The sequence below is a fragment of the Rhipicephalus microplus genome, chromosome X (genome assembly GCF_043290135.1).
Source record: "Rhipicephalus microplus isolate Deutch F79 chromosome X, USDA_Rmic, whole genome shotgun sequence".
NCBI lineage: Eukaryota > Metazoa > Arthropoda > Arachnida > Ixodida > Ixodidae > Rhipicephalus > Rhipicephalus microplus.
In genome coordinates, this window is record NC_134710.1 from 274,245,449 (window position 1) to 274,273,159 (window position 27,711).

Consider the following 27,711-nt stretch of genomic DNA (forward strand, 5'->3'; position numbering starts at 1 on the left):
CAAAAACACACGTGATGCCAAACAGGCAGTTCAAGAGTGTTCCACACTCACCGTCATTGGTACGGCGGCGCTGACTGACGTTCACACATTTAGTGCATACATATACCACCTAAAGTGAACAAGGATATAGCCGTCATAGCTCCGCTTGTAGAGCATTGGACGCGTTATTCGAAGGTCGGAGGCTCGGTCACTGCCCACGTCAAGTCATTTTTTCGTCAACTTAGCATTCTTCACATTTACATCACAACTTTCTCTGTTAACATCCCCTATACTTTTCTTGGCAAGAGTGTGTGTTAGATCTCATTATATTGAGCCTAACAAAGAAAAATGAGCCCTTAAATGTACACTTCTTCCTTTCATGTAAGTTAGTAATTCATTCTTTAGAGCAGGGGTCTCACACTCACGTGGGCAAGTTTACTCACGTCCTGCAAGTTTACTCCTGCAAAGGCCAGTACAGTTAAAAAGGTAAAAGTGCGAAGTGCGTGTGTGCGTGCATGTGTGTGTGCGTGTGTGCGTGTGTGCGTGTGTGCGTGTGTGCGTGCGTGCGTGCGTGCGTGCGTGCGTGTGCGTGTGCGTGTGCGTGTGCGTGTGTGTGTGTGTGTGTGTGTGTGTGTGTGTGTGTGTGTGTGTGTGTGTGTGTGTGTGTGTGTGTGTGGAGGGGTAGTTAGGGCAAAAATTGCCAGCTAACGTTGCCATTTGAAAGCCATGTCCCATATCTCATATACGAGTCATGTTTAGGCAGGCTTGGAGCTAGGGTTCTAAAAACGATTTAATACGTACCGATCAGCAAAGTGAATAAAATCTGGACACCGGTTGTGAGTTTTGTTTCATAGTTATGTAAATAAACACATGGTGACCGCTGGGGGCACCTCGGAAATAAAATAACAAATGCTGCCGAGCTGCTCCACTACACTGAAACCCTAAAGAGTGCGCAGCATCATCGCACAGCGTTTCCAGTTCGTAGAGTTCCCGCTACTCCGTTAACAACACCGACGATGACGGTAATGTTTGAGGTAAGCGCGTAGGGTTTTTTCCGGCGCGAGTGCAGTTTTGTTAGGGACATAGGCCAACACTTTGTGCAACATGCCCACTGCTTCTTTATGTGCTTTTGTCGACTTCCTGTCTGTTTCAGCTGTTGAAATACGCGTCGTCTGCAGCGAGTTCCATCAGACTGTTTGCCCCTTCAGATGTAGCAACCAAGCAAGCAGCGGCGAAGTGCACGTGGGAGGAGTAATCATGCTCTTGGCGATACGGTGGCACCATCTCTTGTGCGGCACGGAAATAAGGCGCATATATTTCAAGTTCCAAATTTGAAGGTTATTGGCATGAAATAAATCTAAATTGATTGCAAGCACTGTACAGCCTCTTATCCAAAGGCTAGTATTGGGGCCATTTACAAACATGTAACTGACAGTTGGATCATCAGCGAAAAATGAGCAACAGCAGTAAAAAAAGCACAAAAATAAAATTACAGACGCAGAATGTATATTTCCAAAGATTTTATTTCGCTTTTGCAATTATGTCTTGTTTATTCGTAAATTATTTATTTTAGACATTCATTATTTTAATGCACATTTGAGCATTGTTATAGCCTTGTTATGTCTATTACTAAGCGCTTTACAATGAGTGTGGGGATGCCGCATGAGATGCACGGATAGGCGACAAGCCGGGTTCATTAGGTGTTTCTCACATAAAAATTGTCAAAGATCTGTTCTGCGTGTATACGTCATCAGCATACTTATTAGAAAAATAAAAGAAACATGTGCGACGAAGAGAGTCATGTGTGGGCCGCTGGCCACTAGCAAGAGGTCGGTTGGCCGCATACAGCTCGCAGACAGCGTGTTAGAGACCTCTGTTTTAAATAAATAGACAGTAAGCAGCGCAGTGTCTACAATTATTTATTTTTTAGATTACAGCATTAGCACGCCTTGTAACCGGCAGGTTTAAAATGTGAAGGTGTTCGCGGTGTATCGGAGATTATATACTAAGTTATTCAACTACATAGTGCCAACTCGTTTTTTTTTTTTCAGAAAGGTAATAGGCTTTATTTGTCGATGTACACACCATTAGGTCAATTGCTGACAATACGTACATATAAAGCCTAAAGACCTTAATTCTACCAAATCACAATTATTTGTACTTTTTGTCCTAAACAAGTGTAGTCGCCGAAATGGCTTTCAAATTTTAAATGAACCTTCAGTTGCGTAATCTAATTGAAAAACACAATACCCTAATGATTACTGATGTGAGTTAAAATTTTCAATGAGATACTCCTGACGTACTGCACATATCGACAACGCTATCATAGTCCGTGCATGTGCGTGCTTTCAAATACAATTATTTCTAAATAGTCAAGCACTTCTGACTACGGTTGAATCGTGTTAGTGAGAACAATTCATGCTGTGTCATGAAAAGGGTAGTATTTGTGGTTCATTGACCTGAAAAAAGAAAAGCGGGTTATCAGAAATGCAATATGCCAGAATTGTTTTTAGATTAGGCCTAAACCGAAATAGAACAACATTTCAAGTACTATAGCAATTGTAGCAAGCTACTAAAATGGCGAAGAAAAGCTATAGCAAATCGACACTGCTAAGACACATTCGACCAGAACTACACAATTAAAGAGCTTATTTTTTCCTGCTTTAAATGCAAAAACCACTATCTGATTACGAAGTACACAGTACTAGTGGACTCTAGACTGATTTCTACCTCTAAGAATTCATTTAAGTGATTGTAAATCTAAGAACATCAGCATTACTAATTTTCACGCCTATTGAAATGTCGTTACCATATTACCTTACAGACCATCTGGAGTATAAATATCGGTCAGGTATACGGCTTCACGCAGGATTCCCGCCACGTATATACATAATATTTAGAAAAGGTTCTACATCAACCTAGGTATCACCCTCTACTTTTTAGAACATCGTTTTTTTTTCATATTATTCCACCAAAAGGTTATGTAATTACTTGTATACCTTGTACACAAAGGTTGGGTTGTGTTTAAAGGTTTCGCAGTAATACAAGTAACAATGGCAACACTGTAGTAACTGCATATCTTTTGTACGTACTGAAGAGGTTTGCCACAAAGACTGTTGTCAAAAGCCCCACGGGCACTGGCACGCAAGATGTAATGTTTCAAGCACGATTGTTTTTCTTGTATCACTTGTGTGACAAAGTATATACCTCTCGCACAATCGTCGTTACCCCATTATCATTTTACGCGCCTTCGTCAGTATGACTCTTCCAATTGAAGCAGATGAAATGATCGTATTTTGTACATTTCATACGTCGTCAGAAAACATAGCACTTTAAAGCAGACAGTTTTTCTTGACTTGAGAATTCAAAGATATTCTGAGATTATAATTGCCCATAGCTAAGCTAAATGCATGTTGTCATTAAAATTACGCAATCTATACTGACACATTGTCGTATCCATACGTGAAGTTAAAGTTGCTTTTTTTCCTTACCAAGTCACAGGAACATATCTGAAATTTTTGTTGCAGCCATCGATGGCTTCCATCTCCTCAGGAGTAAGACTGAAGTCAAATATCTGTATGTTAGGAAAATAAAAGATAGGGTAATGAAACAGACTGCTTGACCGCAGCTTTTCCTTACGGTGCATCCTAGTAAAAGGTGATAGGCAACTCATTTTATAAAATATTATACTCTCCCCCCCCCACACACACTCACAAATGCAATATAGCACACATGACAGAATACGAAATCATTGTTCTTCCATTTTGTGCTTCCTTCCGCTTTAAATACAAAAACGCTTCTTAAAAGAGGACAGTTGCTTGGATGGATGGATGGAAGGATGGATGCTATGAGCGTCCCCTTTATAACGGGGTGGTGACAAGTATGCCACCAGGCTCGACAAAAAAAAACAAAAAAACTTTTTTCTTTTTTTAATGTTGGCCTAATGCCTCTACTTCGATAAATTCTATCTTAATGGAAAAAAAGGAAAATTTTCAGCTTAAGTTCTCTGCCATTTACGGCACACTGTCCATATTTTATTTTTCCAATATTTATTTTTGTCCTTTCTCTCTAATTTTCTGCCACCAATACTCTAACCGTCTCTTACTTATTTCAATCGCGGGTGTGTTCAGCTTTCCATTGTTGTCCCTAAAACCCAAGGCTTCCTGTAGGCTCGTGCCCAAACGTACACCTGGGTGGATATCTCCACATTCAATCAGAACATGCTCCGCCGTTTCCTTATCTTTCCCGCAGCATGTGCATTGTTCTTCTTCTTTACTGAATCTTGCTTTATAACTACGCGTTCTAAGGCAACCCGATCTCGCTTCAAACAGTAAAGCGCTTCCCCTTGAATTATCGTAAAATGCCTCCCTCCTTATTTCATTTTTGCCCTTTCGGTAGTTACTCAAAGCCGGTTTTTTTCTCCATAGCTGTCATCCAGTAAATCCTCTCCGCCTCCCTGACTTTTCCCTTAACGCTCTTTGTTGACATATGGCTTACAATACCAGCCGTATATTTACTAGTGAGTCTTCTAGTTCTTTTTCTCCACTGTGTGTCCACGCTCTTCCTATACAAATAACGGAACACCTTCTCTGTCCATCTACTCTCCTTCATATTTCTTAGCCTTTCTTCGAACCTTATTTTGCTCTGCGCTTCCCTCGCCTCAAAACCTGCCCACCCCATATCGCCCTTTACAGCCTCGTTTGTCGTCTTCCCGTGAGCACCCAACGCGAGGCGTCCCACAGTCCTTTGATTTACATCCATTCCCGATTGCACCTCTGCCCTCATGCACACCACTGAGTTCCCAAAAGTAAGCCCTGGAACCATTACACCCTTCCACAGCCCTCGAAGCACCTCATACCTATTGTATCCCCACAACGCTCTGTGCTTCATTATTGCCGCATTCCTCTTTCCTTTTGCTGCCGAGGCTTTTTCCTGTACCTCCATGTATCTATCACTCTCATTTACCCATACTTCAAGGTACTTGTATTCACGATGACGCCCAGATATGAGCGCCCCCCAGTGCCTAATATCGACACCGCTTTCGCAGCTAATAGCCTCTGAGATCCCGCGCCACATCCGAACCGCTATAGCTAGCGAAATTCGCCACTGTCAAAAGAAGCACTGCTTCGCTTTCATGGCCGCTGGCTATCATCAGGCGCCAGATCTGAAAAGTGCGTTCGCAAACAACTGCATGCGGTTCAACCTTTTGACCGATAACGCCGGATGTCTCTTAAGCTTAGTAAATCGGTCTTCCTGTGCGGCAACAGTGAGGCATCGGTACATTGAAGTGTATTAACCTACTTCGTTACATTAAGATTTAAAGATACATAGTACTGTAAACATGAAGTAAAACAGATAATCAATACTTCATTATACTGAAGTCTTTCCGCACAATGACCATGACAATATCAGCAGATAATTGTATCGCATGCAAAATTATAAGTGTATGCACATCTAAACTTTATATTTCATGCCAAATGCTGCACAATAAATGTAGTGTCCAGCTGTGAGACATTAAAATGCAGAATACCGTATTTACTCAATTACAACGCGCCCCCAATTCCACTGCGCCCCTGATTTACATGACCTAGAAAGAAACATTTTGCAATCCACGATTCTAACATGCACTCGTTTTCCTTCACCAAAGAAACAGTGATGAACCGTGCAACCAGCTCCTAACGAGCGTTCAATTTTCATGAATGAAGGAACAGTGCAAAAATTTTGTACATTAGTCAGCTCATCTTTAACATCAAGAAATCACCCCACATGCAGAACATGGTGGCTTTTGCTTGAAGATTTCCACTTCTACAGCTCTCGCCAAGGCTGAACGCATGTTTACGGCACACCGAAATGACGGTCTGCACACTGTTGCCGCCATCTTCCGCGTGAAAATAACTTCCCGTTTTGATTAACGTTTAACCCTATTCTCGTGGCAGCTACGACGTGTTTTCGTGGCTGCTGCATCTATTCTTGAACAAGGTGGCCGATAGATCGCAGAACACACAACGACGGCACGGGAGGAGGAGGAGAAGAAAAACGGAAGGACAGGGATGTTAGCCCTTATCAGACCGGCTGACACGGGACCTATTGCAAGTGCCTCCAGTGAGGCAGGAAGCGACAAGAAAATGTGCTGCTATTGTTGTCAGCAACAAATAAACCGTCACACCACATCATAGCCATGAAGATGGGCAGCTATTGGGCAGTTTCACTTTTTACACAAATCTAACGAGCGTCTGATTTTAAGGCCTATTTTTTTTTCAGAAAAAAGGTACGCGCTGGAATCGGGTAAATATGTTAGTTAATATGTGGTTATATATGCGTGTGCGGACGTGCATGCGTGTTTGTGTGTTCATGCCTGCCCTCAATTTCGCACAAAAGCAGGAATAGCATGTAAATGTTGATACGTATCTTATTCTCCAACAAATTGGTGTTGTAGTCCCCCTCCCCTTATGAGTCCAACGGCAACAAGTCGATTCTATCTCTCTACTGTTTCTCAATTCACCCTAGCTCTATGACAATCTCATAATTGGTTCATTAAAATTCAAATAATTTAACTGACCTGATTATTTTGAAGGGTGTAGTGGCCTTTTTTGGCATAGCAGATAAAAGCTCGAGAACTGCATTTACTCATTGCTTTACTGGGGGTCTGTTTGTTTTTTGAAGTGTTCCACTTGCCTAACTGGCAACAGACCGAAGCATGCACTAAGTGCATTGTTATCATACTTAAGTCAACAAAGACGCATATACAGAAACAAAGAAGAAAATAAGGAGCAAGCAGGCTGACTACTTCCGTCAACGATTGCCTGTGCCGTGCTCCTCAATCAGACCACACTCATGGAGCTCTGCTAACATTTTTGTGATTAACTGACTTAACATCCCGTCTTCAGAACATATTTACTTTTTCTCTTTTGGTGTATGTATAGGGCGTGTCCTTTTGTTATTTCTACTTTATTTCTTCTTCTTCTTACAACTTCTACACTTTGATTCTATTACTCCTGTTTGGATCGAGCAAGTGGATATATCGGAGTACAGTAGTTTAACTAACCTTCGAGGAAGAAAAAAAAAGGAATCTCTTAACATGCTTTTTACACTAGGAAGATGTCATAATGCAGTGTTCCTCAATCGCACTTCAAGTTCTGCGAAGATTTCATGCCCGATGACAGCATTCATTGAGTGGGAAATTCGCCCTTTAGAGCAGTCATTGTGTTTGAAGTTTGAAAAGAAGAATTTGCAAAGCTCGGCATGCAAAAACGGCAAGTTTTTCAGAAGCACTCCTTTTATTAATATCAATATACACACCGACTTAGTGCAACAATCTTTTCACTTGGAAAATGCAACATGTTGAGTTGCATATCGCCACGAAAGTGTATTAATATAAAGCCCTCCAATGCGTTGCTAAAAAATGAAATTTGTTCAACTTAAGATAAACACCCTACACCATAATGCAGCAGAATGAATGGATAGTAGTACGTATACAGGGTGTCTCACATGAATTGAGCCAAGAATTTGAAAGTGAAAGGCACTTAAGAGGCGAATTGAACCAAGCGCATAGTACTTGCACTAGCCTGTAGGTACTCAGGCTATTTTTTATTGCTACCCATACTAATTATTTTAATTCTTAATTACCTATTTTCAAATAAGGGCTGGAAACCCAAAATATGAACACTGAGATGTCGAACACTTTCAGAAACCACCGACTAAATTGTTTTCTCTACGATGCGTATAGCGCTGTTATTTTTTCCGCGTTGTAAAGAAAGCCTATAACAGCACTTAGCAGTGCGCTCGCAGTCCGTCACAGGGCTTCTTTTCACATTTCGTGGGCCTTACGTATCGTACAAGAAACAACTTAGTCGGTGGTTTCTGAAAGTGCTCTACGTCTCAGTGTTCATATTCTGCTGGGTTTACAGCCCATAATTAAAAATAGGTAAATAATAAATACACACACACACATATATATATATATATATATATATATATATATATATATATATATATATATATATATATATATATATATATATATCCTGAGTACCTACAGGCTAGTGCGAGTAGTACGCATTTGGTTCAATTCGCCACTGAAATGTCTTTCATTTTCCAATTCTTGACTCAAGTTATGTGGGACACCCTGTATACTAAGATTTTCGCAGGCTCAGTTACACTTTGGAGCACTCACACTCATAGTCGCTCTCTCGCGTTCCCACCTAACAAGCCCACCACCGCTTTATTAATTTCTTTTATTCATTCTTACCGGCATCTAATGACACGTGTTACTCGCGCGCTCCCCTACTGCACCAGTGCTCCATCCCCTCACGTTACCGCAAAGTCAGCCACGCTCATATTCACGTCCACTGAACTCACAGTCACCGACGCATTCGCACTCACCCTAACCAGTTCACACTTATTTTTTTTTTACAGTCAAGCCCATTCGCAACCTATAATAGTTACGCAGCCTGACACTTGTGATGCTTAGTCGCAAAAAGAATGTGCGCGTGAGCGAATATATTGACCTAGTACGGCACCGACATGGTTCTAAGCAAATTAAAACGCGACACTGAAGCAGTTTATACAGGTAACTATTTTGGTCTGAACTAGTCTTACTAAGCGATCAGCTTATTCTGCATCTTACATAACAGATAGAATAGAATTCCGTCGTGCTGCAAAGTTAACCAACAAAGAAGATGACCGTAAGAGAAAATGCGAACATATGAAACTTGTTATACTTTTGCATTACTGGTGTGGGGGAAATTTTCTAATGTTGCGGTTAGTTGAATATTACTCTCTTTCAAAATGAAATTTAATCCTCTATAACTGAGAAACAACCAGATCCAAGTACATCCTCCAGTCTTCCGATATATATGTCACAGTGAGCTGGTGTGGCAACTTACGAATGGTATTCCAAATGTAAAGCAGAGCAAGAGATGGATGCACAAGACACAGTGGACCACAGGATAAGAACGTTTGGTTTTGTTGCCTTCTTTATCTTGTTATCCCGTCATTTGCCCTGCTTCAAATTTGGTCCTCAATAAACTCGGTCAATGTTTCATCTTTTTATAAAATTTGAAGTATATATAAATGTTTACGTAATTTTTAGCTTACCTCACTTCCTCTCACAGTAAAACTGGCTGCTTTATTGAAGCAAAAGATCATTGTTGTTAGTAGTCTTAGCGATCAACTTTTTATTAGCCGTTATTGTTTCAATAAGCGTGGACAAGAGTTTAGGGCGACAGGAGACGTAAAGGTACGCATATCATTCCATCATTAGTTTCTAACATGCATATACAAACCACATTGCTCTAAGAGAATTGGCCAAATAGGTGAGTCGATGCATCTTTGCCTTTTTTTTTGCCAGTGGCAGTACTTAGTAACGAGCTCCAATTAATGGGTATTTCACTCATAAATGTAAAAATGTACTCGAGAAAGTAGGATTTCAGAATGTTAAAAAAGAAGTTGAACACAGTTTGGATTGAACTTATAAGCTCCCTGCGGCAATCCTTAGAATAGTATTTACCTGTGATTTTCATCAAAGTACTGCTACAGCAATTCAAAATTACCACTTTAAAAACAAGGTGCTCTTCATGAGCTCCATCTATTTCACCTATTGCTATGCTTATTCTTTTAAGATGCAAGCATTCTATGCTGGGGCTGCGCTTGAAAGTTTAACAGGCCGTGTATACACGTGTACTTCTTAACAAATGCACGTTGTTGCACCCTTAGACAGTGAATAGCTCAACTTGTGAACAAAATTACAGCCACATTCGCGTGATCACTGCAAAGACCTCAGCGACAAAGTTAAGCAATGATCACTTTCAACCAAGAACATATTTTTTTTTCTAAATAGTAATGGTTGTTTAGAAATTTTGAAGCACTTACATTGAAGTTTTCAATGATCCTCTCTTTCGTGACACTTTTTGGAATGACTATTACTCCTCTCTCAACTTGATAACGAATCAACACCTGGGAAACAGAGAAAACAGTGTAATTAATAGCCTATATGCCTGCAATTCTTACTCAGTTTATGTACACTTTTTTGCAAGAAATTAGTAAAAAGCTAATATTGTTGAGAATAGCGCACTTATTGAATCCACGCTTAAATAAAAGGGACTGTAACTCTGTCATCTCCAGAGGTGCATTATTACAGCGTGAAAACAACAAAGATGAGGCAGATGAAACAGGACTAGCGCTGTCGTGACCGTGTTGTTTTCACGCTCTTTTCACCTATGAATGTGTACCAAAAAGCTCAAGTTAACACGATTTCGAAGGTTTTTCGTGCCCAAACCAATGAATGTATGACGCACATCAGTGAAAAAATTGATTAATGTACGTATTAGCGCATAGTCAGTCTTTCATAGCTGGTCTTTGACCAAAGAAAAATAGGGCTCTTCCGGGATTTGAACCCGGAACCTCTCGCACCCGAAACGAGAATCATACCCCTAGACCAACGAGCCGCCGACACTCCACCGTTGTTCTGTCACGCTTTCGTAATACGTTGACTGGCTGCTAATACATAATATTATATATATATATATATATATATATATATATATATATATATATATATATATATATATATATATATATGGGTATTACGTGCCAAATACCATTAGCCGTATATATAAGAAACATAAGGGTGAAAATGTAACAAAGTGTACGTATTAGCGCAAATAGTCATAGGTGGTCATTCACCTAAGAAAAAGAGGGCTCGTCTGGGATTTGAACCCGGGACCTCTCGCACCTGAAACGAGAATCATACCCCTAGACCAACGAGCCGCCTTTCCTTTACTACCTGGTTTTGGTAATCTCACATATAACTCAATAGACACACAGAAAAGAATCATGCAATATACAATACACACAGGAAGTACCTCTAGTCCACCAGCTTAGTGCTGGTGTCGTCAAGTTAAAATTCGGGCATAGTCACGAGGTGTTCTACCCCTGGGAGCCAGTCAGATGGCTCGGGTGCAGCTTTAAGAATAGAGAGAAACCAGTCAATGTTCTCGCGAATATATGCTCGGGGTGGTCGCGCATCTTTGTCAGAATGATAGCCCGCCATTCGCGCTTTCCACAAAGAGTGGAGGCCCAGGAGCATGATTGCGTCATAGGGTACCCCGTCTTCGTTTTCAACGTTCAGAAACCTGATTCCATTCGGGTCCAATAGAAGGTCTTTTTTAATAGCTCTCTGCAGCACGTCCCAAAAATACACGCCCTCCCAGCAAGGCAGGAAGACGTGGTCAATTGTTTCGGGTGCCTTACAAATTATGCAATGGGATCCCCACGGGGAAAAACATCCCTTTGTCTCTTAGAATACTTTAACTGGCAATGTGCCTGAGTGCAGCTTAAAGAAGAATGTTTTCGCTCCCAGCTGCACAGGCATCTTTTTGACCCTTTTTAACACATTGCTTCCTGGTCCTCCACTGTACATAGCCCGATAAAGCGGCACTGGGAACACAATATCACTTAAGGCAAAATAAAGCTCTTTTCTTTTTACACTCCACAGATACTACTCTTTAGTAAATCTCACAGAAAGAAATTCAATACTAGACACCACGTCTTTATAAAACCCACCAATTCCTCCTGCACAACCTCCGGTAGTCACAACATATTCGGGGAGACATCTGCCGAGGCGCAATTGACACATGGTACGCAGGAAGGGATCAGTGAGGTCTCTAAGAAACAAAAACCTGTTCACAAGTTGCCTCAAAAACAAGTGCCCAAGGCCAAGGACCCCGTCCTTAACCCGTCTGAACAAGTTGGTACGGCTGCATCGCTCCTACTGGGAAGCCCACACAAATACGGCGAAGATCCAGTGAAGCTTCTGCACATTAGTTCGCGAGCAGTACAGCACTTGCAACACGTACCATAGATTGCCCATAAAGAACAGGTTGCAGACGTTGGCTCTGGCAAAAATTGACAAACTCGCCCCCTTCCACTTCTCGGCTTTTTCCTGCGTATCTTTCACTTGATCTTGCCAATACTGGGTACTGTCTCTATACGCGTCCAGCGGGACGCCCAAGTACTTGCCCGGGACTGTCGCCCAGGACACATTTGCAAAGTGGTCGGGTCTCGTGTGCCATGATCCGTGCCAAAGCCCGAGACCCTTGGACCAATTAACTCCACTTCCTGTGACATGGCTAAAATCACGTACTGTGTCAACAGCCCGTTTAATGCTTCGTTGGTCCATTGAAAATATTGCCACGTCATCGGCATAAGCAATCAACTTGACTTATGATAACAGTAGCCGGAAGCCATTTATACGAGTGTCTTTGAGAATGGTAGAGCACAGGGTTTCGATATACATGCAAAATAACAAGGGGCTGAGGGGGCAGCCCTGGCGAACCGAACGTTGCACATTGATGGGATCCCCCCCGTCTTATTTACATCAATCTTGTTGTACAGTTTAGGTACGCCAGGGCAACTCCATCACAAATAACAGAACCAACATTAGCATGGTTTAAAACAGCAAACAATAAGCTATGATACACACAGTCAAATGCCTTTTCAAAATCTATTTGTAAAATGGCGACACGTTCATCTGAGTAATCACAGCATTCGAGAACACTGCGTGCTTTATCGATATTTAGGGCAATCGAGCGGCCTTTGATGCCACATGTTTGGTGCGGCCCGACGATGTCCTTCATAACCGTCTGCAATCTTCGGGCCAATACTTCTATATAAATTTTGTACTCGACATTTGTCAGAGCTATAGGTCGATATGCTGTTACTAATCTCAGTTTATGGACATCCTCTGTTTTTTGGAATTAGCACTGCGTGGGATGACCGGTATGATGGAGGCAACGTATTTACTTTATACGCTTCATTAAATATGACTGTCAAAAGAGGGCTGATTTTGTCTTTAAACTCTTTGTAAAAAGCGGCAGTGAAACCGTCCGGTTCTGGCAACTTTCCCGGGTTTAATTTATTTATGGCTTCCTCCACCTCGGCAACTGTTATTTTACTTTCCAAACTCTTTTTTTCTCTCACCGACAAGACGGGGTAAGACAGGCAAAAATTTTTCCTTGAAGCTTTCACAGTCGGTTGCGTGCAATGCGAACAGCTTACGATAATGTTCCGTAAAGGCTGTCGCGATTCCGTCAGCGTTGGTTCATACGGTACCGCCCCACTCTATCTCCCGTATCTGGTTATTTTCGGCGTGTGATTTTTCCAGTCTAAGCGCGCATTTAGACGATGTTTCGCCGTCCGTGGTATCTTCTGCCCTTGCTCTCAAGAGCGCACCCCGATTACGCTGTTCGTCCATCAGTTCTAACTTTCGTTTTATTTTTCTGATGTCTTCAATTCATTTGCCGGGGGCTCGGCCTTCATACTTTAGTAGATTTTCGCGAAGTGCTTTCAACTTGGTCTCTTTTTTTTTCTCTCCTCTAGTCGAATGCATGTGGCCCTGCCAATGGCTTTTAATTTCAAGATTTCCTTGCAGAGCTCCCCCTGCTGCCAAATGTGAAGGTCTTTGCTGGCGTCTATCCCGTTAATTGCCTCCCGTACATATAAATTAAATTCTTCGTCCCGGAGAAGCTTACTATTAAATTTCCAGGGTTCCCACGAGAAACAATTGTTTTTCTTTACAGTTCCAATCGAGCACAGGACTGCACAGTGGTCAGAAAATAACACCGGGACAACATTGTAACTAGAGCGCATCGGAAGAATGTCGACAGATACATAAATACAGTCGAGTCTCGCATGACTTAAGCCCTCAAAACACCTGAACCTAACCGAACTCACACACTGGAGACGCTCTGCCACATCCTCAAGGCACCAGTCCTCGAAAACCCACGCCAACACGACCATGCTCTTATCTCTGAAACTCCGAGTGCTTGTTTTGTCTTGTGCACTGAGAACACAGTTAAAGTCGCCAAACACTACTAACTGCTTTCCTTCGCTAAGCTGCTGTTCTAGGCCGTGAAAGAAGAGGGTCTTTTCTTCCACCCTGTTGGGCGCTGTTGCGAAGGCACGACGCCAACACGGTCCCGAAGGCGCCACTGCTCCGAACTCCGCCTCTGGGGGCACCAGCCGTTTGGTAGCGTGTGTTGCTCAGCTCGCGACTGCTTCTGCGCAGAGCTGATAGACGAGCGGTCGAGACGACGGTTGATGATTGATTGATATGTGGGGTTTAACGTCCCAAAACCACCATATGATTATGAGAGACGCCGTAGTGGAGGGCTTCGGAAATTTTGACCACCTGGGGTTTTTTGACGTGCACCCAAATCTGAGCACACGGGCCTACAACATTTCCGCCTCCATCGGAAACGCAGCCGCCGCAGCCGGGATTCGAACCCGCGACCTGCGGGTCAGCAGCCGAGTACCTTAGCCACTAGACCACCACGGCAGGGCAGGTCGAGACGACGGTGAGTAAAGGCAAGGTTTATGTACAGCATAGAAATAGAGGCGTTACTAATTCGGCACTTGGGCCAACAGCTTAGGGACTCGAAGAGCTGAGCTGCCTTCTCTCGCACACATACGTTGGCTTCTCTCTGACGTTTAGGTCAAATGCTGGCGACGCGCCGCTTGGCTTTTTTTATAAGTAGCAGGTGGATCTTTTGCGTCACCAACGTCCGACCAGAAGCGCCACTGGCCTGACGTCAGAACCCTCCAAGGCGGACCCGTCGCTGCGCGTGTTTGCACCCAAGGAGGAGGGATGATGCCACACATTGCGTAAGACTCGCCAGACTGGAAGGCGCCGATTGCTTCATCGGGCTGGTGGGCTGAGGGAGCTCGCTGTGCGTTGCGTGAGAGAGACCGGCGCCGCCACTTGATGACGTCGTTGAGTTGATAGCGTCAGGCGGGCTCGAACGCTGGCCTTGACACAGATTGCCTTTGCAGAGGCATTGACTTTCGGCGAGGACTCCCAGGCGTAAAAGCGCGTACACGCACATGATACGCCACACAGTGTTATTTAGAGAGAAGTCGAGCATAGCACCGCGGCCGGCTGCACAGGACAAATGGGCGTTAACTTGAAGCCCCGGTAGCTTCTGTACAAAAAGTATACAGCCAGCCGATGTGCCGACGGCATGACTGACAACTACGAAAAACCTCGACGCGAAAAGTCGCACCATGCTGCCGGTCTCTTCATCACCGTTGACTTTTGTCTCCTGCACTGCTAGGACGCTTATATCTCGCTCCGTTACAAGTCTATAAAGCTGGGTTTGCTTCCTTTTCGTCGCCAGACCCCTAACGTTGATAGTAGCGACTTTTAGCGGAAAAACAGGCGCCATTTTAACGCAAGAAAAAGTGACCAGCAGCGTCGTGCTCATCTGCCGCGTGTAGCCCGTGGCTAGACGACAACATCGCCGGCGTTGCCATCCGGCGCTATTGCTGCGACTTGCCCGTCCGGCTCAACGTTGCCGCTGCACTTGTCGGCTGAAACGTTGGGACGTGGTCAGAGTGACGGCCGCCACCCTTGCGGCGTCTTTGCTGGAAGTTCGTCGACTCCGGTCGTCGTTACTTGGCTTCCGTCATTCATGGTCTGGGCGTGCGGGCGTTTCGACGCCACGGTGGCCGTCGTAGGTGGGTGTACGCCGCCCTTTTCCAACTGTGACTCTGGGGCGCTCTTAAGGTCGCTGACATTAGGTGCCGGTCGGTTCCCTGTAGCTCCCGCCGTCACTTAGGCTTTCGCGGCCAACTCGTCAGCTAAATGCCGAGGTGATGAAACGACACCTTTGCCGGCGTCGCCATCTGACGCCATTACATATAGGTCTTCCAGAGCTAGCTCATGACCCGTTGATGGCGACAAGTCATCTAAAGGTTGAAGGCTCGCCGGACCATCCTTTTTCATGGCGTCACCACCACATTGCACAGCCGTATCTGGTGTCGCCGTCTGCTTGCATACTTCGTCCGATCACCTCGCGGCCTCCCCTCGGCGACGTCCATAAACTCTTAATGTTCTTCACTCTTTGGCAGTCAGGTCACCGACGCGTACGTATGGACGCAGTCTGCGTCGACGTGTCCATACCACCGGCACTTGAAACACCGCGGTACCTTGCAGTCTCGTCGCACGTGTCCGATGCCCTGGCAGCCGAGGCATTGCATCGCCTGCCCAGACATCACTACGAGGCCCAGCTCACCAGTGACTCGAACCTGGTGGGGCAGGTCGTCCACCTTGACTCCTGGCTTTAACTTCAACAGCGCGGTCCTCATTGTGGAGCCCTTTTCCCGCATGCCTTGAACAGCTGTTATAGCGTTTATTAGCCGGCACACTGCGAGCATACACAATGGCGACAGTAACGGCCAAGCACGAGCTCTCAGCGCGAGCGGCGTCCTTATTGGGTAGACCCACTAGAAAGCACTTGAGAGTTCAACCCATTTCAGTGTACGGAGGCTTCTCTACAATTACCCCGGGGTCGAAGAGGGAGCCGCCTAGCGAAACAGCTAGTCACAATGAGCGGGTCATAGTAAGCCTTCAGGCGCTCCACGTTGACTATGTCGCGCCCGCGACGGCGCTTGTCCGAAGATTGTTCAATTGGTTCGATAAGATATTTGACTGGAGATGTGTGCTCGATCACACGGTAGGGACCTTCATATTTCGGGAGTAGTTTGGAAGAAAGGCCAGCTACACAGGTCGGGATTGAGAGTCATACAAGGGAACCAGGATGGAACGTGGGCTCAGAAGTGGCGGAGCCATCACGTATACTCTTCTGCCGCTCTTGCTCATGCGTCGTAAAAGTCTTGGCAAGCTCTCGAAACTCTTCAGCAAGCCCGGCTGTCTCGGAAATAGGTGTACACTCAGATGGATCCGGCGTGTACTGGAGTATCGGGTCGATGGTGTGTGACGGGTGCCTTCCGTACAGCAAGAAGAAAGGTGAAAAATCGGTCGTGCTCTGAGGGGCGGTGTTGTAGGCGTAGGTGACGAAGGGCAGTATAGTATCCCAAGTCGCGTGGTTGGCGGCGAGGTACATCGAAAGTATGTCGCCGAGGGTGCGGTTAAAGCGTTCGGTGAGACCATTCGTCTGCGGGTGGTAAGCAGCAGTTTTGCGGTGGACCGAATGGCACTCAGTGAGAATGGTGTCGACGACTTCTGACAAGAAGACACGGCCTCGATCGCTGAGAAGCTCCTGGGGTGGACCGTGGCGAAGTAAGAATCGATGCATTAGGAAGGACGCAACATCACGCGCAGTAGCCGCAGGGAGAGCGGCGGTTTCAGCGTATCGCGTTAAATGATCTACGGCGGCGATGGCCCACCGGTTTCCAGCAGACGTCAGAGGGAGTGGTCCATACAAATCGATACCTATGCGCCCAAACGGACGGTCAGGGAAAGGTAACGGTTGCAGACCGGCTGGTGACATGTGTGCTGACGGTTTGCGGCGTTGGCAAGCGAGGCAGGAGCGAATGAACTGCTGCACGTAGCGGTACATCCCGCGCCAGAAGTAGCGCTGTCGAATGCGATGGTAGGATTTGAATACCCCAGAGTGCGCGCATTGCGGATCAGAATGGAAGGATTCAAGTATCTCCGAGCGCGGACTGCGGGGTATCACGAGTAACCACTGCCGGCCATCGGCGTCGTAATTGCGTCGGCGTAGGAGGCCGTCACGAATGATGAAATGGTGAGCTCGACGACGCAAGGCACGCAAGGGTGGCGTTGTGGACGGATCAGAGAGCAAGTCGATCAGTGGGGCGATCCAATTATCATTTCGCCATTCGGTAGCGATGATTTCAACATCAATGGCAGAAACAGCAACCGAGGATACTGAGCAGAGCACGTCAGCTTCAGGCGAAGGGGAGCGCGAGAGGGCGTCGGCGTCAGCATGCTGGCGTCCGTTGCGGTAGAGCACGCGGATGTCGTAGTCTTGTAAGTGAAGAGCCCAACGGATGAGACGGCCTGAGGGATCCTTCAATGATGACAGCCAGCATAGTGCATTATGGTCGGTGACAAACATCAAATGGGCGACAGAACACATAAGGTCGAAACATTGTAAGGGCCCAGACGATCGCCAGGCACTCTTTTTCCGTGACGGTGTAATTTGTCTCGGCTCTCGTGAGCGTATACGGCTTGCATATGCCACGACATATTCAAGGAATCCGGGCTTGCGCTGCGCCAGGACAGCGCCGAGGCCTACACCGCTGGCGTCCGTGTGCACCTCCGTTGGGGCCGTAGGGTCGTAGTGGTGTAGAATTGGAAGAGACGTCAACAAATGGAAGAGCTTCGCGAACGCGTCGTCGCACTCGGACGACTACGAATTGTGGGGCCCGTTACTTCCAAGGAGCTTCGTCAGCGGTGATATGATCGTGGCAAAGTTTCGTATGAAGCGTCGGAAGTATGAGCACAGGCCTACGAAACTACGCAGTTCTTTGACGAACGCAGGCTTAGGGAATTCGGCCATGGCGCCAAGCTTAGCTGGGTCAGGAAGAATGCTATTTTTGGACGCGACGTACCCTGGGATGGCGAGTTGGCGTGCTGCAAAGCGGCACTTCTTCAGATTTAGTTACAAGCCGGAATTGCTCACACGTGAGAAAACATCTTTCAGACGTTGGAGATGCGTGGAGAAATCTGGAGCGAAGACAACAACGTCATCGAGGTAACACAAGCACGTGTGCCATTTCAAGTTATGCTGAACGGTGTCCATCATGAGCTCAAAGGTCGCTGGTGCATTACACAGACCAAACGGCATGATGTTGATAATTGATTGATATGTGGGGTTTAACGTCCCAAAACCACCATATGATTATGCGAGACGCCGTAGTCGAGGGCTCCGGAAATATCGACCACCTGAGGTTCTTTAACGTGCACCCAAATCTGAGCACACGGGCCTACAACAATTCCGCCTCCATCGGAAATGCAGCCGCCGCAGCTGGGATTCGAACCCGCGACCTGCGGGTCAGCAGCCGAGTACCTTAGCCACTAGACCACCGTGGTGGGGCAGGCATGACGTTGAATTCGTGATGCCGTGATGAAGGCAGTCTTCGGTCAAGCGTCATCAACCATGGGTACTTGCCAGTACCCCGAGCGCAGATCGAGAGAAGAAAAAAATTGGGCTCCGTGAAGGCTGTCAATTGCGTCATTGATGCGCGGCAGTGGGTAGACATCCTTGCGAGTGATCTTATCGAGCCGTCTGTAGTCCACACAGAACCGCATAGAACCATCTTTCTTTGCAACAAGAACAAGAGGAGACACCCATGGACTGTCCGAGGGCCGAATGACGTCACGTCGGAGCATATCGTCCACCTGCTCGTTAATTTCCCGGCGTTCAGCAGGCGACACGCGGTATGGATGTTTCCGTAATGGTGGATGGGCACCAGTGTCGATACTATGCGCAACAGTGGACGCGCGACCGAGAGAACTTCGCCCGACATCGAAAGAAGAATGGCATTCTTGCAACAGGTCCAGAAGCTGGGAACGCTGTACTGACGTAAGGTTGTCATCAATGTAGGGGCCAAATACATCAGGAGATGACGGATTATAAGTGGAAACAGCTCTGATGGTGCGCCAATCGGGACAACGCGAGTCTTCGGGTACATCCAGGACTTGTGCCTCGTCGACTGGGTCCACTCTGCCGAGAAATTTCCCTCGAACCAAGGTAACAGTGTACGGGGATGGGTTGGTCACAAAACTAGCGGCGTTGCCCTGAGTGATTTGCATGGTCGCAAAAGATACTAGCAGCCCTTTCCTTCCGGAAGCACGGTCGGATGGCGAAACGAGTGCAATTGTGTCGGAGAGACCGGTGCAGTAGACCGATACACCCATCGTCGAGCTTGGAGGCACTATGGTATCGTCTTTGACGAGAATCTTGCTCAGTGTCGAGGGACTGTCTTCTGGCGTCAAATGCGAGAAGGATGAGAGTTCAATTTCGGCGGCGGCACAATGAATGATGGCGTCGTTGTGGGAGAGAAAATCCCATCCCAGGATGACGTCATGAGAGCATGCAAAAATGATGATGAATTGGACATCGTACAGAACGTCCTGGACGACAACGCGAGCTGTGCACCCTGCTGTAGGATGAATACGATGTGAACTAGCGGTACGAAGGGACAACCCAGAAATTTGCGTCGTCACTTTTCGAATCCAGCAGCAAATGTTTTTGTTCATAACTGATACGGCAGCTCCAGTGTCAATAAGAGCAGATGCATGAACACCGTTCACAAGCACGTATGACATTAGAAGGGCGGCTCTGAGCGCTTTCTAAATGCGATAGCGTCGCAGTCCTTGCCTCTGGGACTGCGACTAGTTTCCCCCTCCTGAAAAGTCGAACTTGGCCGCATGGGGGAGAAGGACTGACGTCGTGGAGACGGCGACCTTCGAGGAGACGGACCGGGGCGAGATGACAGTGGCATAGACGGCAGTTCATCGTTATACGGACGGCTAAGCTGGCCAGCAACAGGTGAAGAAATGGGAGCCGGCTGTACTCGAGAGCAATAACGGCCTACTTGACAGGCGTAACCGCAAGCAAAGCAGATGGGCCGGTTGTTGGGTGTGCGCCATCGGTTCGCCGGGGTGGGTCTCTCCTGGAATGGTGGCTGGAAAGGCTGCATGGTGGGCTGAAAATGAGGCTGAAGGGTTGCGCCAACATACGCAGCCGGCATACCCGCTGCAAAGAACGGAGGTCGTGCGGTAGCTTCGGCGTAAGTCAGTGGTGCAGGCGCTTGAATGACTGGAGGCGGCCTGGTGACCACTTGGGCGTAACTTGGGGGCGCAGGGGCCGGACGTTGTTGTGGGTGGTACGCAGGCATGACCTTCGCTATTTCTTGCTCAATCGCTCGGCGGATGGGCGAAAGAATGGTACTTTCCGATTGTTGAACAGCCGGTGGGTGGGCAAAGGGAAGGAGAAAGAACTGGCGCGCGATTTCCTCACGTATGCAGGACTTGAGGTCTGCCAGCAGCGCCACCTGATCACATCTCTTCTCCAAGCCAGCAAGCCCTGCATCTCGTAGTGTGGAGTGATGGGTCATCGAAAGCAGCCGGCGTAGCTTCTCGTAGCTCTGGCACAGCGTGATGACCTCAGCCACTGTGCCTGTGTTTTTGGCAAGCAGCATCTTGAAGGCATCCTCGTCAATGCCCTTCATGACGTTCCGGATCTTGTCTGATTCGGACATGCTGTCGTTGGATTTCTTGCACAAGTCCAGGACATCTTCAATATAACTGGTGAATGATTCACCGGCCTGTTGAGCACGTTCGCGTAAGCGCTGCTCGGCTTGCAGCTTACGAACGGCAGGGCGGCCAAAAACGTTGGTGATAGCAGTCTTGAAATCGGACCAGGTTGCGAAATCGGAAGTGTGGTTGTTGTATCGCAAACTTTCAACACCCGCAAGGTGGAACACCAAGTTTGTCAACTTGCCGTCTTCGTCCCATTTGTTGGGGACGCTTCCGCGCTCGTAAATGGCGAGCCAGTCCTCCACGTCAGTGCCATCGGCGCCCGTGAAGAGGGGTGGATCGCGGATCCTGGGGACACCGGGACAAGGGGATTGCATGGGAGGAGGCGTTTGCTGAGAGTCGTCGTGGGACATGGTAGATTGCAGGGTACGTGATCTTAGTTCCAAGGGCATCGAAGGGGATCGTAGCACTCTCCGCTAATTTGCTATGGCGTTTATTAGCCGGCACACAGCGAGCATACACAATGGCGAAAGTAACGGCCAAGCACGGGCTCTCAGCGCGAGCGGCGTCCTTTTTGGGTAGACCCACTAGAAAGCACTTGAGATTTCAACCCATTTCAGTGTTCGGAGGCTTGTCTACAACGCCAACGTTCACGCGTCACTTCGATGACGTTCCCGAACGCAGCGAAAGCCGTCCGAATGTCATCTTGGACGCCATACAGCATTTAATGTAGGCGAAGCTTCACCTTCTGGTCATCAGGGTCCAAAATGATACATCGACGGCCTTTCACTGTCAATTCCTTCAGGGCGGCAAATTTTTTCCGCCGCTTCGCCGGTGTTCAGAGTCACAGCCCACACGTGGTTGATTTGGTATGCCCCCAACGCGACAACTTCGGGGAGCAAACCAACTGTTGCGAGGGCGTCCCGGAAGTCCTCGACTCTGTAGGGACGTTCACGCACACCACCGTGCAAAAACAACGTGTTAAGTACAACACGGCCAGTTGGCAAAGTTGGCAGAATGATCTCGTAGTCCTTATCACCAATCCTGTTTCCACGACCGGTTCGGGCCGCTATCGCCGCTCCGTCGGAGCTCCTGATTCCGCGAACGTCCGCTTGCGCTGCCAGAAGAAGAATGAGACCAACGGGCCCATGACACTGCGTCGTTGTTCTGTAAGTCTTTCGTAATATGTCGACTGGCTGCTAATATATATTATACGTGGGTTTTACGTGCCAAATACAATTGGGTGTATATATGTTGCACATAAGGGCAAAAATGTAACAAATAGTACGTATTAGCCCTAATGGGCATAGGTTGTCTTCAACCTAAGAAAAAGAGGGCTCGTCTGGGATTTGAACCCAGGACCTCTCGCACCCGAAGCGAGAATCATACCCCTAGACCAACGAGCCGATGACACTCCGTCGTTGTTCTGTCACGCTTTCGTAATATGTTGACTGGCTGCTAATAATATGCCTAGGTTTTACGTGCCAAGTACAATTAGGCGTATATATGTGGCACATAAAGGCAAAAATGTAACAAATAGTACGTATTAGCGCTAATGGTCATAGCTGGTATTTCCTCTGAAAAAAAAAAGGGCTCGTCCGGGATTGGAACCCGGGACCTCTCGCACCCGAAGCGAAATTCATACCCCTAGACCAACGCACCGATGACACTCCGTCAATGGTCTGTCACGCTTTCGTGATATGTTGACTGGCTGCTACACTCTAAGGTAAAATTACCCGAAAAAGAGTAAGGGAGCCCAATAGGCGCGCGCGATGAACGGATAGACCGTTGAGGAGCAACCACAGAAGGAAGCGTGCCGCGCGAAAACCTCTGCAAGATGACTACGCCTCCTTCTCTGCAGAACACATGTACTTCTCCTCCTCCGCTGGCTCAGTCTTTGCCTGTATTTTGCCGGCGACGGTTCGCGCTGCGTCGCGCTCGGAGTGCTCGTCCGCGGCCGCCAGGATTCGATGATCTAAGACGACGTGGTGCTTGTGTGTACGCTTGGATGAGCATGGGCTGCTGCTTTTGCGTTTTGCTGCACCCATGAAGTCTGGAGCAAGCCTCGATACGTCACCACGCCACGCTGTATATCTCCGGCTTCAAGATAGTCACGATTAACACACGACAGCAACAGTTGGGAAGGTCAATATGACGGCCGAGAAGGCAACAGGCCTATTGGATATATACTTCAGTCCGACTCGGGGCAGAAAAGAGCGCTGGATTCTAAGGCAAGTAAGTTATAATTCTTTATTATACTCGTCGCGTGTGCGATACGGATCGCACTTGCCGGCAACGGGCTCAGTCGTATTGTATATTGTCACCAATCTTGTCTCACTCAAGGAAACCTTCCGCAGAACTGCTCGTCAAGCTAGGACAAAAAGAAAAACTGCTCCAACCCAACCTCTTCGTCCTCTTCCACACGAAAACCACGCGAATTCATGCGGCATTAAAAAGCGGCTCAATCCCAACCTCTTCGTCCTCTTCCACACGAAAACCACGCGAATTCATGCGGCATTAGTCCCCCCTTTTAAAAAGCATCGACTCGATGCTTCTAAATAAAAAGAAGAAGAAAAAAAAACCCATAATTAGAACACGCGTTGACGCAGAGAATGACAAAGTGAGTGCCAGGGAAAACAAAGAGGGCGCACAAGCACTTGGACCATGCGCGAACACAACAGCACCAGTGGAAGAGTCAAGAAAAAAAAAAACACCACATGAGATCACTGTCACGTTTGCGAAGTAACTCGCAAGCACAGAGACTATTGTGTGTAGTACGGCTTGAGTCGTACGACATGCACAGTTTCGGGCCGATGTTGTCGACGTGACGACACTGTGCCGTCCGGAAGTACTTCGTATGTAAGGTCACTCACACGTCGGATAACCTTGTATGGTCCGAAATAACGGCTCAGAAGCTTTTCAGACAAGCCTGGTCGTCGGACAGGAGTCCACACCCACACTCGTTCACCCGGGTGGTATGCGACGTTTCGACGGCGAAGGTTGTAACGTCGTGCATCTGCGTCTTGTTGGTGACCGATGTTCACGCGAGCCAGTTGACGAGCCTCTTCGGCGTACTGCGTGTATTGCTCGGCTTCTGGAGAAAGAGCATCGCTATTATCGTACGGCAGCATAGCGTCAAGCATCGTTTGTACGTTGCGTCCATAAACAAGGTGGAAAGGTGAAAATCGGGTTGTTTCCTGCATTGCCGTATTGTATGCGAACGTGACGTATGGGAGGATATCGTCCCAGGTTTTGTGCTGCACGTCCACGTACATTGACAGCATGTCCGCTATGGTCTTGTTGAGCCTTTCCGTCAGTCCATTACTTTGTGGGTGGTAAGCCGTTGTTTTTCGGTGACTCGTGCAGCTCAGTCTGAAAATGTCCTCTAGCATTTGTGCCGTAAATGATGTTCCTCTATCCGTAATCACACATGACGGCGCGCCGTGCCGGAGGACGATGTGCTGCACGAAGAACTTCGCCACTTCAGACGCCGTGCCGCGGGGTAATGCCTTTGTCTCAGCATACCGGGTCAAGTAATCGGTTGCCACTATAATCCATTTGTTACCAGTGGCCGACAAAGGGAAGGGTCCTAGAAGGTCCATTCCCACGAGGTCGAAAGGTGTCCGTGGTGGTGTAATAGGGTGGAGAAGGCCCGCAGGTTTCACGGGTGGCGTCTTGCGACGCTGGCACTCGCGGCAGCCTTGCACGTAGCGGTGTACACTGGTCGAAAGTCGTGGCCAATAGTACTGCTGGCGCACTCTGGCGAGAGTCCGCGAGTAGCCCAAGTGTCCCGACGTGGGCTCGTCATGGCACGCGAGGAGGATGTCATCCCGCATGTCGGCTGGTACAACGAGGAGGAAGGCTTTGTTGCTACCTCGAGCATTTTTCTTGTAAAGAATGCCCCTCCTTAGACAAAAGGATGACAATTCGCGAGCGATGCGCCGAGGAGTGTGAGAATTTCGGCCTTCTAAGGAATCAATAATAGGGCGCAATTCCTGATCGGCTCTCTGTCTAGACATAAAGTCAGAATCACTGAGGGCTCCGAGAAAACCATCAGCATATTCCGAGTCCATATCAGGATGTCCCACGGGTGCTCGAGAAAGTGCGTCGGCATCTTCGTGCTTGCGCCCAGACCTATACACAATCATGATGTCAAACTCTTGCAAGCGCAAACTCCACCGAGCGAGACGACCAGACGGGTCACGGAGATTGGCCAGCCAACACAGCGAATGGTGATCGGTCACCACCTTGAAGGGACGGCCGTAGAGGTAAGGTCGAAACTTTGCCGTTGCCCACACGACTGCGAGGCATTCCTTCTCTGAAGTGGAGTAGTTGGCCTCGGCTCGAGAGAGAGTACGACTGGCGTAAGCTATGACATGTTCTACGCCGTTGTGCCGTTGTACAAGGACAGCGCCAAGTCCGACGTTGCTTGCATCCGTGTGAACTTCGGTATCAGCGTCCTCATCAAAATGCGCAAGAACAGGTGCCTCTTGCATTCGCTGCCGTAACTCTGTGAAAGCTGCTTCTTGCTCTGTAGTCCAGGCAAACGGTACATCATCTCGGGTGAGTCGCGTGAGCGGTTCGGCTATCGTCGAGAAGTTGGTAATGAATCGGCGATAATAAGCACACAAGCCGAGAAAACGCCGTACCGCTTTTTTGTCTGACGGCACAGGAAAGGTGGCGACTGCTGCAGTTTTTTCTGGGTCAGGCCGCACTCCATCCGCACTCACAACATGTCCCAGAAATTTCAGCTCATCGTAGCCGAAATGGCACTTCTGGGGTTTTAGCGTGAGTTCGGCCGAACGAATAGCTTCCAGAACCATTCTTAGACGCTTCAGATGTTCTTCGAAACTCTCGGCAAAGATGACCACATCATCAAGGTATACAAGGCAGCTTTGCCACTTCAAGCCAGCGAGGACGGTATCCATCATTCGCTGGAATGTTGCGGGAGCCGAACAGAGGCCGAAAGGAAGAACTCTGAATTCATAAAGCCCATCGGGAGTTACAAACGCTGTCTTCTCTCTGTCTCGCTCATCGACCTCTATCTGCCAATAGCCGCTCTTCAAATCTATCGATGAAAAATACTTCGCGTGTCGTAGCCTGTCGAGAGAATCATCAACCCGTGGAAGCGGGTAGACGTCTTTTTTGGTGACGCTATTGAGTTTCCTGTAGTCAACACAGAATCGCAGCGTTCCGTCTTTCTTCTTTACTAGAACGACTGGCGAGGACCACGGGCTGCTCGACGGTTGTATCACCCCGTCGTCAAGCATCTCCTTTACCTGCGTCTGTATAGTCTCGCGTTCTTTAGCCGAAACACGGTAAGGTTGCTGGCGGATTGGGCGAACATCATCGTCGGTAATAATTCGGTGCTTTATGAGGGGTGTTTGACCGACTCTAGATGAAGAGGCGAAGCAAGATTTAAATTCCTTCAGCAGGGTATGCAGTGCGGCCTTCTTCTCGTCCGAAAGCTTCGAACTGACGTCGATGTGGTCCAGAAACTTATCTCCATCAACCATTTCCTCGGATGCGAAGCACTCGGTGACATCCGCTACACGGTCTCCGAAGGCCACGGTGGTGCCGCGGAAAAGATGTCGGTGCTCGAAGTTAAAATTTGTGACGAGTATCTGCGACCGTCCGTCACGCACACGCAGAATGCTTCGCACTGCACACACACCTTGAAGCAGTAAAAGGGATACGTTGCTCTCGGCGACCACGTCACCGTCTTGGAGGTCTTCACAGGTGACTTCTACGAAAGCAGTCGCTCGGGGAGGCAACGTCACGCTTTCGTCGGCAACACGCAGCGCAGGTCTACGACAGCTATCAGCGCCTCGATCGGTTGCAAGTTGCGTCGAGAAAGTCACCATTCGCTCGCGGAGATTTATGATCGCGCCATTCTCTCGAAGGAAGTCCATTCCAAGGATGAGCTGACGAGAACAGTCGCGTAGTACGAGGCAGGTTACCACAAACGTTGACTCGCGTATTTCCACTCTTGCGGTACAGCGACCCAATGGAGTAATAACGTGGCCTCCAGCAGTGCGAATACGCGTCCCATTCCAAGGTGTCATCACTTTCTTAAGACTGGTTGCCAATTTTCCGCTCATAATAGAATAATCTGCACCTGTGTCCACCAATGCGCTGACCTGAAGACCGTCTATCAGCACGGGAATGTCGAGTGAGACTCGGCCACTGGGTTCAGACGCACAATCCGGCATTTCTCTCGCACTGCACTCAGACGTCAATTCAATGTCTGCAGCGTTTTGTGGAAGCGTCGATAGGAGGTCTTCCGCACTTTTAGTCCCAGCGACCTCGCCCCCGAAGGTCGCTGCCTTCAGTTTTCCCGACGAGGGCTTGGGGAACGTCCCCGTGCCATCGTACTGAGACGTGGTCCAATAGCTGCGGGTCGTCGTGGAGATGGAGACCGCGATTGACGCCGTGGGAAAGGCAGACGTTGCTGCGCGAGGTAGTCCTCAATTTCTCTTGGCCTCTGACCAACTAGGGGACGAGGCGAATGAATAGAGAAACCGCGCAGTCCAAGTTGTCGGTATGGACATTCCCGGTAGATGTGACCGGCTTCACCGCAATGGAAGCAGAGGGGTCTTCTATCCGACGTACGCCAAATATCGGACTTCCGCGGAGGGGCACGGCGACCGTCGATGTCCAAACCAGCATGCGCAGATTGAATTGAAACTGGCGGCATCGTCTGG

General features: G+C 47.8%; 1 protein-coding gene and 2 non-coding genes across 3 annotated transcripts in view; all 3 read right to left on the reverse strand.

Moving 5' to 3' along the window:
* Positions 1-1,882: 1,882 nt before the first annotated feature.
* LOC119162205 (1,5-anhydro-D-fructose reductase-like) overlaps positions 1,883-27,711 on the reverse strand; it is a 162,511-nt gene continuing 136,682 nt past the window's right edge. The window contains exons 9-11 of the mRNA XM_075879178.1: positions 9,850-9,933; positions 3,471-3,553; positions 1,883-2,438 (exon numbers count right to left, since the gene is read on the reverse strand). Of these exons, the coding sequence (XP_075735293.1) occupies positions 2,396-2,438; positions 3,471-3,553; positions 9,850-9,933 (210 nt within the window). The 3' untranslated portion in view covers positions 1,883-2,395. The remainder of the gene's footprint in view (positions 2,439-3,470; positions 3,554-9,849; positions 9,934-27,711) is intronic.
* On the reverse strand, positions 10,675-10,746 carry TRNAL-CAG (transfer RNA leucine (anticodon CAG)). Its single transcript has one exon. It is a non-coding gene; the product is annotated as a tRNA-Leu (tRNA).
* On the reverse strand, positions 22,342-22,413 carry TRNAP-CGG (transfer RNA proline (anticodon CGG)). The gene has a single exon. It is a non-coding gene; the product is annotated as a tRNA-Pro (tRNA).